This window comes from Pleurodeles waltl, chromosome 11 (assembly GCF_031143425.1).
Source record: "Pleurodeles waltl isolate 20211129_DDA chromosome 11, aPleWal1.hap1.20221129, whole genome shotgun sequence".
NCBI classification, from domain to species: Eukaryota; Metazoa; Chordata; class Amphibia; order Caudata; family Salamandridae; genus Pleurodeles; species Pleurodeles waltl.
The window spans coordinates 704,854,872-704,869,443 of NC_090450.1; the positions used below are offsets into that span (position 1 = coordinate 704,854,872).

At 43.4% G+C, this 14,572-nt stretch overlaps 1 protein-coding gene across 29 annotated transcripts in view; it reads left to right on the forward strand.

The window, feature by feature from the left end:
* Nucleotides 1-14,572, forward strand: part of CAMK2B (calcium/calmodulin dependent protein kinase II beta) — a 704,764-nt gene that overhangs the window by 588,639 nt on the left and 101,553 nt on the right. For 16 of the 29 annotated variants that reach the window (XM_069214308.1, XM_069214317.1, XM_069214303.1 and 13 more), the window contains one exon: nucleotides 882-930. In XM_069214308.1, coding sequence (XP_069070409.1) covers nucleotides 882-930 — 49 coding nt within the window. Of the gene's footprint in view, nucleotides 1-881; nucleotides 931-5,242; nucleotides 5,372-14,572 lie in introns of all 29 variants that reach the window. The other 13 variants (XM_069214288.1, XM_069214299.1, XM_069214300.1 and 10 more) reach the window with 1 other exon arrangement.

Here is a 14,572-nt window from a genome sequence, read left to right on the forward strand (position 1 = left end):
TAACATGAAAAGAATGGTTCCTTACATGTACTTTGACCACCTACTATGTATAGGTGTACACAGGACTTGCAGTGCTGCTGATAGAAATGAGACTGTGATTGACAATTTTTGAGACCAGAAGAAGAGACTTGGAGCTTGTGGTGAATGGAGGGATATTGACACAATAGGAGAGATGGGGCCTGTGGGGAATGGCAGGCCAGTATTAGAAACCAAGACAGGGAGCAGGCCTTTCAAGAAAGGTGGAAGAGTTTAAGGCTTGGTTAAATAGCTTAACACGCAGAAAGGGAGAAGTGGGAAAAGGATGAAGCCTGGAGTGGCAGAGAGAGAGTGATGAATGGAAATCATGCTGAAAAGAAGAGACGCAGAGCCTGTGTGTGATGTGTGAGGACCAGTGAAAATAAAAGGTGGAAACCTGCAGAAAGTGAAACAATGCTTGTGATTTTCAAAGGACAGGCTGGGATTGAGAAGGAAGGGCCTGGCAATTGGCATTGAAATATATTGTTATTTATATGGGTGAATTTGTGGGTGGGTGAAAGAAGGGACAGAATGGCAAAAAAATAATTGTGCCTGTGATGAAGGGATGAACTCGAAGAGACTAGAGTGGCAGAGCAGAGCGCAGAGATGAAAAGGAGATACGAGACACGATCTTTTTTTAATAAGAGGCGGCAATTCCCGAACCAAGATGGCCGCCAATCTCAGTGAGCTCATGTGTCTATATCGGGTCCTAAACCCTGGTGCCCTTGTCCCTTGGAACCCGAGCTCTTCCGGAGCCGCTGACAGCTGTTGCGCGATTATTATAACCATAACGTGTTCTTCACTTTCTTTTTTTTTCCTTCTGTCTCCCTCCCACCTCCCCTCTCTCTCGCTCCCTCTCTTATTAGGAGTCTTCCGACAGTTCCAACACCACCATTGAAGACGAAGATATGAAAGGTACTGTGGCAGCGATGGCGTTCGCCTCCCTTCTTTCACAAATTCTCCTCCTAATTTGCTACTGAGCCCTGATATGAAGCCAGGGCATGTTATTGTTGTGCCACCTATCTCGCTTCTATCAGCACGCCTGCGGTGCAAGAAACTTCTCCCTTACTAGGATATGGAGAACTCGTTTTCTATGTAACGGGTTTGAGCTTTGCTGTTTCTGCCTTTACGTATGAAGAAAATATACATCTCTTTTGAAGTTCAGGGAGAGTTTGGTACCAATCTGTTCTCTCCCCATGGTCGTATAACTTTGTAGTTGGTAATTGTACAATTTGTACACGCATGGATGTCACAAGTGACACAGTATAAAAGTAAATACACTTAAACTCTCCACAACTCTAGCACCAAGGCCTAAAATCATATCTGTGTGTCAGCACACCAGAGAGCTTCTTTAACCCCAGCGAAGGAGAATGCAGCACGTTCATTCTAGAGAGGCTCAGGCGAGTTTCCCTAACACTAACCGACGAACGAGCACTTAAAGCAGTGCATGCACACTTCAGAGGGAGGGAGCGTCTTTGTAACTATCCCCTGTACCGGAAGCTAATGCAGTGAGGGCACAGAGGCAAAGTTTCCGTATCACTAACAAACACCAGGGCCTATTGCAGCGCGTGCAGACCCCAGCAGCAGAGAACCTCTCTGTAAATTAGCATATAATCTCAGTGCCGGTTTATCGCAATGCCTGGGCACATCAGCGGGAGAGAGCTTCTCTTTCACTAGCTAACAAACGACCCCTAGAACAAGAGCTTAATGCCTTGTCTCCACATCTCAAAGGCAGGAGCTTACCGCTCAGTAACAAATAATCAACTGCACGAGTCTAATGCGATTTCTGCACATGAAAAGAGATGGAGTTTATTCCTCAATGTCAACGCATCCCCAGCATGTAAGCCTAATGGTGCGCGTGCACACCACAGAGGTAGGGAGGTATCATTAATAACTAACGAACTATCCCATGACAACCTATCCCATGACATGGCCCTGATACCCTGCATGCTCACCACCAAAGGGGGGGGGGGGGGGGGGGCGGAGGGTTGCAGGGCAACGTCGCATCTATCACTGGCCGCATATTTCAAGTGAGTGAGCCTAATGTTGCCCAAGCCTATCTCAAAGACAGGGAGCTTACCTGTCAATAACGGCCTTCCCCAGCCTAATGCAGTACTTGCACACCTAAGAGGTAAGGGAAACACCTGCCACTAATAAGACGTTCAGAAATGTAAGAGTCTAGTGCAGCGAATGCACAACCCAGATCACTAACAAACCATTATAAACAGAGGAGCTTAATCCAGCGCATGTACCCACAGGGACAGGAGGCATCCATGTCACTAACAAACCACCCAGACAACAAGAGCCCTAGGCACTGTCTACACCTCCGAGAGGCAGAGAGCTTATCTACACTAATTAAGCCATCTGCTGCACAAAAGTCTAATTGAGGGAGAACAACGACGGGAGCTGATTTCCAACTAATAAACCACCCCCAGCTCAGTAGTCAGAGGCGGTGTGTGCATTACAGAGAGGCAGAGCGTTTTATCACTAACACAACATACCCAGCAATAGCGCCTAAAGCAGTGCGCATGCACCCCCAAAACAGGCAGCTTCGCCATCACTAATACAACTTCCCCAGCACACGTGACTAATGCGGGGCCATATACACCTGAGGAAGATCGTCTATTGCAATTAAACCCTCCATAGCGCAAAAGCCTATTGGAATTCGAGCATGTCCCTTAGGCAGGCAGTTCTTGTTTCATACATTATCTCCAGCACATGGTAGTAAAGCAGTCTGTGCACATCAGAGGAAGAGATCTTCTATATCTCTAATACAGCAACCCTAGCAAGAGAACCTGACACCGTGTGTCTATTGACCTTGGCGACAGTAAGTTACTTACGGAGTTCACAAAAAGTGTAAATGTTAAGAGGGTACCAGTGATTTAGGTAAAATGTTGCAGAGCGACACAAATAAGTAAACACATTGAACCTTGATCCCATATATTTCTCCATAAGGGATATGTCTTCTCTGAAAAGTACAACCCCTTTCCGCCATAAACTAAGGGACAGAGCTAAGGCCTCAGGAAAAATCATTTTCTGACAGGGGTTGCTTTTCGCAGACTGCTAGGGCAGTGGCAGAATCATCGTTTTAAGCAGAGGTGACATTACTGATACTGCCCCAGCCCTAACGGCCTTCCTCGCTAGAATTTAGCTTCATCATTACAGTTCACTTTTACTATTCGGGGGTGGCAATTTGTAATAGTCTCCTCAGTTTGGCTAGATCCCTCTTTCATTTAAATGTTGATTTCTGGAGTGTACTTTTGTATAGTTTGCAATTATTGGCCTTCCCATAGTTTACTACTTTTGCCATCCATAAGCACTCGGGTAGTTTTTTTCTTCTCACAAGTGATAGATCATTACTTCAGTCATTTAGCATGCAAATGCATAACTTCTTCCATTTTTCTCTCAAGTTCTCTGACATTTTATCACGGTGATAACTTGCAAAATGTTTGCATGCGACTTCATACCTTCTTAGCTTTTTCTTGTGAATACCTTGAAGCCATGTTGCGTATGTCATTTGAGAGTAATTTGTATGAGAATGAATACCTTGCTTAGCTCTTCCTCATGAGTGATTCAACACAAATTACACCTTTGTGCAAAATATACGTGAAGGTCAAGATGTTCATGCACGAACAAGTTCTCCACCTTAGTGTATTTTTCATAGTTTCTGACATAAATACCCAAAGTTCACAAGAAGAAGTTTTGCAACTTCGCACAGCCCTACTCAACACTAGTCACTTTTGGGTTGCGCAAATTGGGTCACTCAGCTATATTTATGCATACCTAAAGGAGATACATATATTAAAGCAGTGTTTATTAGGGCAGGCCTGACAAAGGGTTATTTTACCATTGTACGATTAATCTTTTGATTTGGCAGTCACACTATGGGTAAGAGAAAGCAACAGGAAGGGAACTAATCTGGAAAGAGAAGTGTATGAAGCCCATAAATACAAGACCGGATAAGCAGGCATTCATGTCATTAGACAGATAACGTTGTAGTCAGGAAACAAAATGAAAGCTTTCCCTCACATACACAACGAGCTGAATTTAGTTTTATTTATGAAATTAAGCACATGTAAAGTAAGCAAATTGTAGGTGGTTAGTGCCCAAATTAAGAAATGCATGTGGCATGCTATCTCTGGCCTCCAGGGGAATCGACTTTTCCCAAAGGCCCTGTCTCTGTCCTGTTTTACTGCTTTTGTATCCGAAGTGGGTCCTGAGGAACTTTTTCAAATGTGTGTCACAACCTCGGATATATGAGTTGGAAGTAGCTTTTATAAAAGACAGGGGTCAGGGTGCCACTTGTCCTAGCACCCTGACCCTTGTCTCTTACGGTTTTATGCTCTCACTGTGTAGAACCACCATTTTTGCCTATTTAATGTTAGTTTGCACTCTGATTTATTATTTTATTTCACGTGTTATGGCATTGTCTATGTATTGTATACCCCATTCTCTGTTTGTTTCACTTAATCTCTCACCCATCCTGTCCAACTCTCTCGCTCTGTACGTCCTCCTATTTTCTATCTTTTCCGTGCTGTTCTTCTCTTCCTTTATGAAATGTCTTTCTCCAGCTTCCATTCTTTATTTCGTACTATATTTATCCATTTTGCTTCTCGCCTTTTATTTTCCCTCCTGACTCTTCTAACTTGCGATTTTATCGTCTTCCATCACTTTCCTCTTGTTTTGTCTCCTTTCATAGCTCCTTATCTGTCCTTCTCTTTCCACCTATATCTTCCCATCCCTTCTTTTTATGTTTTCCCATCTCTTCCAATGTTGGTTTGTCTGTTTCAGTTTTCTTTTCCTCTAACCTTTATACTCTCTCCCTTTCTCTGCCTCCCCCTTTTCCTGTTTATATAATGTCTATCTTCCCACTAATTTCCTACCTCACACTGTATTGATTGATGTTGCTCATTGTTTCTACCCTGTACCTGCTGTTTTCATCCCTATCTATTCCACACTTTCTTGTAGTCTCTCCTTTTCCATGGCCAATTCCTTTATGTCTCCTCACTTCTCTTTCCCATCCTCTCAACTGCTCTTCTACCCTTCCAATCAGTTTTAGCTATAAGGAGTCCAGTAGAAATAGTCTATGTTGTTCATTCATTCATCTTTTTTCTTTCTTTATTTTCCTAACTCTCCTTCTTTTCTTTATTTCTGTCAGTCTCATTCTCTTTTAATCTTACACTTTCCACCCACCATCCAATCATTGTCATTCATTCATTAATTTCAGGCAAGAGCAGTGACAGCAGCTCCCCAAAGAGCCAGTCGGGTTCCGGATCTCCTGCTGAGCCCGCCCCTTGTACGCGTGTCCCACTGGCCACTCCCCTTCCCGCTGCTGCTGCCGCCGCTGCTGCAGCGTGTAAGTGAACTTAATACATGTGTGCTTCTCTGTTTTGATGGCCAGACTTTAAGGGCAAAGGGTGAGTTGTTCTTGCCACAATGGTCCCAAAAGTGCCTCCATTAACAAATCCCTAAACAGTCTCGTAGACTGGAACACCAGCCACAGCAATACCCCCAAAAAGTTGAGAAACAGGGTAGATTAGTGATTCAACTTTGGTATTCACCAGATTTCAGGCACAATTGTCCAGCAATAGTGTTGGAGTATCCTAAAGAGAAATTCTGTCCCAGCTCTACTGGCCTTTCACTGGAATTTGCCCAGTTTCACTTCATATCAATAGACACTCTCTAGTGAAAATATACAGACAGACTTACTAAACAGTGGGGTTTCAGAGTCTAATGCAAGACTGCATCTGTAGCAAAGGAAGACGCAGCTTCACTTGAAGAGAGATGCCTTTCTATTATTTTCATGGACATCAAGTGTGGGAGAAACTACCGAGTTACCAAAGAGAGGTTTTGAGTTGTCTCGATAGCAGGGACGCTGCATAGGGGTAATGAGCACAAATGCAGAAAAGAGTGAGACAAGTCTTTCTCTCTAAAGCAAGGGCATCATAAGCTGTGTATCTGATGGGTCAGGTATCAGTGACAGAACTTGCTAGGTCTGCAAAAGGAGGCGTCTTTGTGGGAGATCCTGCAGGTAAGCAAAGCCAAACCTGTCTGCATATAAACCAGAAACATAAGGTATGACAGAGACTATAGAGGTAACGAGCGAAGGATAGGTCGGCCAGTCTACAAATATTTTGGGGCCAAATCACAAAGAAAGTGTGCCAACATGTGTATGGTGATGAACAAAACTTTGAATTGTGTGTTTACGTAAATTTAGAAGGGCATTAGTTGGTCACATAACAGTACGGTATTCACAAAGGTAGCTGACATAGTACTATTTTTCTAACCACACGTGTGCAGACTACTCATTTTGTAGGGAATACATACTAGGAAATGAGTAACATTTCCAAAAACAAAACCGCTTTCTTCATAAAAATGTTTTCCATGATATGTGTTCAATTTCTGCACATGAACAATGAAAATGTAACAAAATGAGTCAGTGTCCTACAGTTAGCAACAATTGGATGTGCAGAATAATGGGTACATATTTGTGAATGTCCACAAAGTTACGTGTATGTGCAGTGCTTGATATGGAAAAATAGAAGTGAAGGTACCTGCTCGATTCTGAGAAGTGCCGGTACTGTCCAATGACAAGTATTACGTTTTTCTTGAGAAGTGCAGGTACTCTCCACCACAAAATAAAAAATTGCCGGTACTCAGTACCGGACAGTACCGGCCCTTTTAAAGCACTGTGTATGTGGGTGTTTACCTCATTGGCATTCTTTTTCTCCGACCGCCGATTTGAAACTGCATTATTCCGCATCTGTACAGCTAAGAGAAATTGGCATATTCAGTTCAGATGCATATCGTGCATAATTTAAGCTTTGAGCATTTCCTGCAGGCCTAAATCACCGAATCCAAAATTCTAAGATTTTTATACCTCAAACAATCCCACACATTGATAGGCTGTTTTACAAAAGAAACTTCAAGTCGTTTATATATATTTTCCATTTAATGGCACTCTGACGTTAGCTGTCGTTCACATCTTCCCCTGTTGGAAAGTTTGACTTTTCAACGTTTTGTATGTTGTGGTTGCATACAGTGATGCCCTACTGTCAAGAGTCTTTTTTAACTTCTTCGGAAAGTTTCCTCCAGTTTATCTAATTTTCTGAACACTGAGTTTGGTGCCACTGTCATCTAGTCTTAAGGTACAGATTATGTTATGTTTGTCATGCATCTTTGGATTTTTTTTACCTGCTGTTGTTGTTGCCTAGAGCACTTTATTGTGAGTCAGGTGGAGCGGTATCCCTTGGTGAGATAGCATTCTGCCTGATCATGACTGGCCCGGTGCCCTCGCACCCAGTTTTTCTTGGTGCAGGAACACTGGACCCGATTTTACCAGCCAGTAATTCTTAGCGGCGGCCGCCGCATATGTCAGGGAGAGGGCAGGGCAGATGGCATCGGACAACGAGGGGAACATTTAAAAAACAAAAAACAAAAACAAAGAAAGTACTTATCTTTCGCCGCCTGTTTCCCATCGCTGTCTCCTGCTTCCTCACTCCTCTGCTCCTGATGGTGTCAGCTCCCCAGCAATCCTGGCGCTGCTTACATGCTAAACATAGCATGTAAGTAGCATCAGGATTGGTCTCAGCAACAGTCACTGCCGCTCAGACTCAAGCCTTGGGTCTGTGCAGTTTCTCCAGCGGGCTGGAGAAACCTAAGAGCGCATGTGTGTTTGGCTGGCCTGAAACGCCCGGCCAAACACAATTGCGCACTCAGTGCACTCTCCCCTTCTCCTGCTCCAACCTCCCTGTGGCCCAGCCCCGCACCTGCTGGCTGAACCAGCAGATGAAAAATGAAAAGTAAAACGATAGCAAGCTATTATTTTTCATCTGCTGACTCATCGAGGAGGGCGATGCCCCTCCGCCACTGCGGAGGAGCTGCCCCTGGCAATTCTGTCCGGTAGAATGGCATGAGGCTTTTGCTGCAGCAGCTGCCAGTAGTCATCCCCCTGCACTCTGACTTTTTTCTCTGCAAGTGGCGGGTAGTCAGTGCTCCCCATTGCAAGAACTAATCCCCTCCTTTCCTCTCCTACCTTTCCTACCCACTCCCTCCACCCACTGATCCACACAGAAGCCCTTGTACACATCTGTCATGTACTCAGAGGGAATACTGTGTTGAATATCACACACTGATTCAGTATCTGCAGTTATTCCCTATTCCGAGGGGTTTAACTTGTATTTGCACTGCACCGGTTGGGTATTATCGCACGGTAACAACATATTCATAGTTTGCACCACACCTTTACCATGCAACCTGCGATCGAAGTGCATTAAACAAAGTATCGTAATTATGATGCTGCACGCAATGGGGGTGGGGTGGTTGAATGTGGGGGCAGGGTCAAAGATGTGGCTAAAAAAACAAAATATTTTGTAACTTTTTCGGTCTTTCACCTTTAGGTAGCTACATAAAAAATAATGCACATGAAATGAAAAATAAATACAAGTTAAGATCTGTTGTACATTATGAAACATCTGTTAGTTAATGCACTGCACCAAGAGCCACAGCATTGAATTGTGGTTGGAGCAGTGGACAATAGTGACGTTTATGTTTAGTGCTACGAGGTCCCAGCCTGTGACAGAAAACACTGTGATCATGTATGTCATTATTTTAAACTTGCATTACACACAGTACAAGATAATCTGCTACAAAATGCGGAAAAATGTTTAAAATAATAAAGTTCTTCTAAAAGATGGATTTTAAAACTATCCAGATTGTACGTAGGGCATTTTTTATAACTCCTTTAAAAACACACACTTCAGAACTCAGCTAGTAACTCCATTTCAGTCCCACTCAAAAATAATGCATTTGTGTCACCCGCAAGCTTTATGTGGTTACATCAATTAAAGCCAATTCTGGCTTCAAGGCACGTTTTACATTTGTGCACATTTATATTTCTTTCAGGCAAGCAAGCACTCTGGCGAGAATGCTTGTTTAGCTGTGTGCGCCTCCCGCGGTTTCACAGCACAGGAGACTTGCACAGAACCGGCTTTAGGGCGGTGCGAAGGGTGCAGCCGCACCATGTGCTGATGGGGGTGCAGATCTCAGGAGGGCAATGTGTTCAGCAATAACTTACAAAACTTGTGATTTAAAACCACTTGCTAAAAAGTTCCTTGTCCGTCCAGCCTACAGGAAGCAATTAAAATGCCAAGATACCTCTGGTGGTTAATATTTTTGCTAGGGAGAGAGATCCGAGTTTTGCCATTGGCAATTTTGACTCAATATAATGTAGGGCAAAGGGTTAATATACCTGCTGCAGAGAAGAGGACTCTGTTTTATGTGGATAGCTGAGTGGATTAATAAGGCTAGTCTTTACTAGTGCATTAAAAAAAAGAAATGTAAGTGAGAGAGGGGCTGTGGAGAGATGAGGGGCACTTTTGCCAGGTGATAGTGAGGGAATCCGAGGAGGAGGTCGTGGTGGGATTGGTGGGGGGGCGCCAAAAAAGATTGTCGCCCCTGGCACCACTAACGCTAAAGCTGGCCCTGTACTTACACTTTAGCTGAAGCATTTCAGCACTGGACGGTTGTCTTTTCACATTAAGTAGGAGAACTGTTTTCTTTAAATTAAGAGTTTCGGCATGTCCTGCCCATCTGATCCCCCCACTTTGACACTGCGTGCAGCTCATAATCAATGGTTAAAATATAGACCAATGAAAAGTGCTGTAAGCCTCGTCATTGCAGTTTTTTTAAGGAAACCTCCCAGCGGAGATAAATAACACCTCCACCTCAAACGATGAGAGTTGTTTTACAAGATATTATTAAAATTTGGCCAAGGCGAACACACTATCACCCCACATCCTGCATAAAAACGTTACCAACCAGAAACTCTGGCTTTGGAATTGGTTGGAGAGCCTTTAAAAAACAAAACCACATGTGCTATAGTGTTAATGAAATGTAGACTGTGCTGAAGCGTTAGCTCATTGTAATTTCTGTTAATGTGTTTCAGCACTGTAAAACCTGGTATGTAAACCCTCTTGTTATATTTGTGCATTTTGTGTAGATGGTACAACAAGTGCAGTCCCAGAAAAAGTCTTGAGTCACAAAAGCCATGTTGTTGGGAATCGTTACGAATACAAAGCCTTAAAGAGATCTGGGGTCTACCCACTTGCAGTACATAACCTTATCCAGGCATACCTTAACTTTAGAATGAGCTTCGCTCCCTTCATTACATTTGCTAAAAAAAACCTGCAACGATGAGTGATGAGCCACTCGATCAAAAACGTACAAGCAGTAATGGATAGTCTTCATCCATTTTTATCAGTGTTAACTCGTAAGGGTGTAAAACCCAACAGTGGGCACCCAGTTGCTTGGGAAAAAGGAAGTCAAGAACGAACTAATAAGAAAAGCATTTTAACTCCATTGGGACATAATGTTTATTGGGCCATTGTAGGTGGTGACTTAAGCAGACCATGAGATCAGATGGATGCGCATATTAACTAGACTTACCGACATAGTTCTGAGGTTGCTTACTATGAGATACTTTGGTCACTGATCGGTGATACATGGGGCACGCAGGAGACACAGTTTTTGGGGAAGGTTGAGAGTAGTTATGCGTACACACACATGCAGTTTAGGAGTGGGAGGCTGATTTCGTATTTTACCTTTTACACTTTTGTATTGCTTATTGGGTTGTAAATCACTTGTGGCAACTGCCTGTTTTTCTGACATGGTGATGTTCTATCTGTTTGTTGTTGGCAAGTGTTGTGTGTTAGCCTGGCTGGGTACCTTGGCCTTCCAGAGATAAAGCTTATTAGTGAGGAGGTGAACAAATCCAGCACACTATATTAGAAGTTAATATGAACCAATACGGTTGAAATGTATCTGACTTCCTTCTTCCGATAAGGAGTGTTGTTAATGTACGCTCAACGTGCTTCTGTTTCTCGTAAAAATAAAGTAAAAATGCAATAAGGATTTCTTTTTTTTTATGTGGTGACTTGGCATTAATTCTGGCCCTCAGAGAAAGCCATAAGTATGTGGCACTTCTATTGGCTGGCCTCTCCCACACATTTACTAAGTTAACTATTGTCCTGTGTAATGTGTCATAGTGCTTCTGGAACTTTGGAAGCCTTTCTTTGTCACTGGCACCAGATGTCATCTAACAACGTGTTGAGCTGCATTGTGAGGGGGTGCTGGAAGTGACTCCTAATCAAGGTAGTAAAGACTGCAACTCTGGGGCCAGTGATTCCTTGTTGTAGTGTCAAAACCTTTGATGTCAATGCCAGTCTCTACATTTGTTGTTAAAACGTGCCCCATGCATTGTTGGAAGAGGCTAAAGCAAATACTGAGGCATATCAAAAGCAAATTGAATTTTGAGATATTCTACTTGTGGCTAGAAATAGTCCTTTCAGCTTTTAACTAAATCCAAATGTTGCATGGTGTAAGCCACATGGAAGAATGTCCTGTCCGTCAACCGGACAGTCTTCTTCCTTGTAAGGATTCTGCTTCTCATTTGCTAATGAGTCTTGCAGGTCCGAATGGACTTCACACTCAACGGAAAATCACCTTTAACATCTAGAGGCTCTTCTCCGCTGATCATGATCAATTTTCACTGGTGCTCTGTAAAGCAGTGGAAATGCTTTCTATTCCAGTGCCTGGTACTGAGACAAAGACATCAGTTTTTGTTCCTGAGATTCTCTAGGGTAAACAATCTATTGCTTCCATTCCATGAGTCTCTAATGGATATGAAATCTCAGGTGTGGGAGACACGTCAGACGACTACTGCATTGTCTAAAATGCATTGCATATGTACAAGCTGGTGCCTTTTGTGTCTTCAAATCTTGGTTCTCATCCTACGCTGGACAGCTAGGTCTTCCAGGCATGTTGTGCCACAGTTAATGATGCTGTGAACTCATACATCTACCCAGATAGTCCAGTCAACTGGACAAATTGGGCAGGAAGACGTTAGCTTCTAGTGGTGCTGCTCCTAAGGGAAATAATGTGTCATATTTGCTGGTTCAATATTCTCAAACCAAGACAGGAAATTACCTAAGCTGTTGCTAGCCAACTACCAGATGAGGCTAGATGTTCTTTCCCCCAGTTTGTGTAATGATGGTATGGCCAAAATTGCAGAGCAGGTGGGCCTTGATATTGAGGGTGCAACTTTCTTGGCTATGAGCTTTCCAGTTCTCCTACAGAGACCTTCTCGATTGAGGATCACTGCATTTTCTGTGAATGTACAAACTAAATTATTGGATACTCTCTCATTTTTTGGTGAGAAAGAAGACTATTCATTCAAGTCAGTGACAGAAAGTAAGGCCACCGAACAAGATCTTGGCCATCAGTCCCCTTCCAAGTGATTGCATCAGCATGACAGGTAGTGTGTTGGGCATTAATAAGTGCAAATCTCCTTACAGCAGTAACAGCAGGAGCAACAGATGCCTTTCAGACAGTAAACAGCCACAACCTTCTGCTTCCTCAGTGACTGTTTAGGTGCTTAGAAGCAGATTTGATGATGTACTTTAGCACTGTTTAGGTTCTTAGAAGTAGATTTGGTGATGTACTTTAGCACAAGACTCCACTTTGCGGAAGACTGTCCTGATGTGAACCAAAATGTCGGGCATGACTTCAGATCCATTTCAATGATTCCCTGTCATTTCCAAATAAGCCTTCTTTGGTGCACCTTTCCCTCATCCAGTTCCATCACAAATACCTTGATGCAAGAGGTTTTATCTCTTGGCCAAAGACATTGTGGGGCGTATTCCCCCTGCTCAGAAAGGATTTATACTGTAGTACCTTGCTTCCAAATAGGGAGGACGATTTAGACCTACATTAGGCTGCAGGTACTTTAGCAAGTTTCTCGAGAAGGAGACAAGATAGTTATGGTGCTCCATATCTTAGCTGGCCTATTTTCAGATTCAAATCCTTCCTTGGCGCAGACTCACTATCTTTGCTTTGTATTAGATCTTCATTTTGAATTCACAATTTTGCCATTCAGCCTCACGTCAGCTCTGAGGAAATTTATGAAAATGTCTGCAGTAGTGGCAGCCCATCTATACAAACATACTGTCCATGTGTACTCATATCTGGATGGCATGCCTGGATTTTAAAAGAAAATTCTCCACATGTTGTGCAGGAAACCCTGCAGTCCTAAATCACCCTCTAGCTCAAGCTGGGATTCTCTCTCAGTTTGGAAAACTCTCATTTGATTCCTGCTCAGGGAATTGTGTTCATAAGCACAGTATTAGATACCTGCCAAATGAAGATGTTTCATATTCTAGGACATTTGATTCACATTCAGCAAATGTCTCCATCACAAAACGCCAAAGCTGTGTTGAGACTTCTAGATTTTTTGGACTCCTACATGTTTCTTGTTCCAGATGTATGGCTCTGGATGCATCAGCTTCAGTGCCTTTTTCACAGCCAGTGGGACCAATTTTATTAGAGCATGCAGGAGCAGATGTTGATGTGGTAATGAACAATCTACTCTCTGTAGTGGTGGACTGTTTCAGAAAACCTGTCTCAGGGTTGTTTCTTCCGTCCACCATATTGGAACTTAACAATAGATAGAGCTTCCTCCATGTCTGGCAGGTGAACACATCGGGGCAGCTTAACAAATAATAGTTGGTGGTCCTAGGAAGAGACAAGATGCATAGCAACCATCTGCAGGTGTGTGTGAAAATACATGTTCAGAGGGTTTTCCTTCTTCAAGAACAAACAAGTACAAATCTTGAAATAAGGAGCTGTCAGTTCTGTTCCCTGATGGCAGGAAGTTACAGAACTTTGACATTAGGCAGTTTAAGATATATTGGGCTGCTGGCAGATCATCAGATGGAACGAAAGAATCACACAACGGATCCCTTGAGTAATTTCCTCTCCATAAACCATGAATGGGAACTTCACCAGGACTTTCGGGATCAGATCGTCTCCCAATTGGGTGTTCCACCAAAAGCTCTTTCTGATAGAGACTTCTAACCTCAGATTAGAATATTCCCAGGTGTCAGACTGGATCTGGAAAATTTTGAGCAGTACCTCTTCATGCTGGTACGTGGCATCAGGTGACTCTGCATTAACATCATCCTAGTTGCAAGTGACATGTGCAGTGCCTATACAACTGAGATCAGTTTCGTTCCATGCAAACAGGTCAGATCCAGAGAGCTACTGCTGTAATTTTTTGACCATTTTTTTCAGCCTTTTGCTGAGTCTTTTTTTAGCTTTGCTCCCAATGCGCTAGTGGCATGTCTTCCAACAAACACAGGGCCTTAGACTGTGTGAGGAATGTCTGCCTCTGACCCACACATGGTCTGGCTGAGATGCCTGGGGTTCGGGTTGTGACTCCAAGGACTGCTCCAACTGCAGGTCCATGTATCCTAAGGTGATTCACGAGCGGGAGTTGAAGCTCCTGGTGGCATGACAGAAGAATGTTCCACGCTGATCCCGGTCTCAGTCCCAAAGATGTTTGCCAGGCCGTTCTTGGAGCTGTTCCCGCAGATGATCATCATCCCACTCCAAGTTGTCTCCATTAAAGTTGGGTAAGTCTAAGAAGCACAAGATAAAGAAGTTGAAGCGGTCTTCAGCTTCTCCTAGCAAACGCTGTACTTCTTCACTCTACTCCTGCACT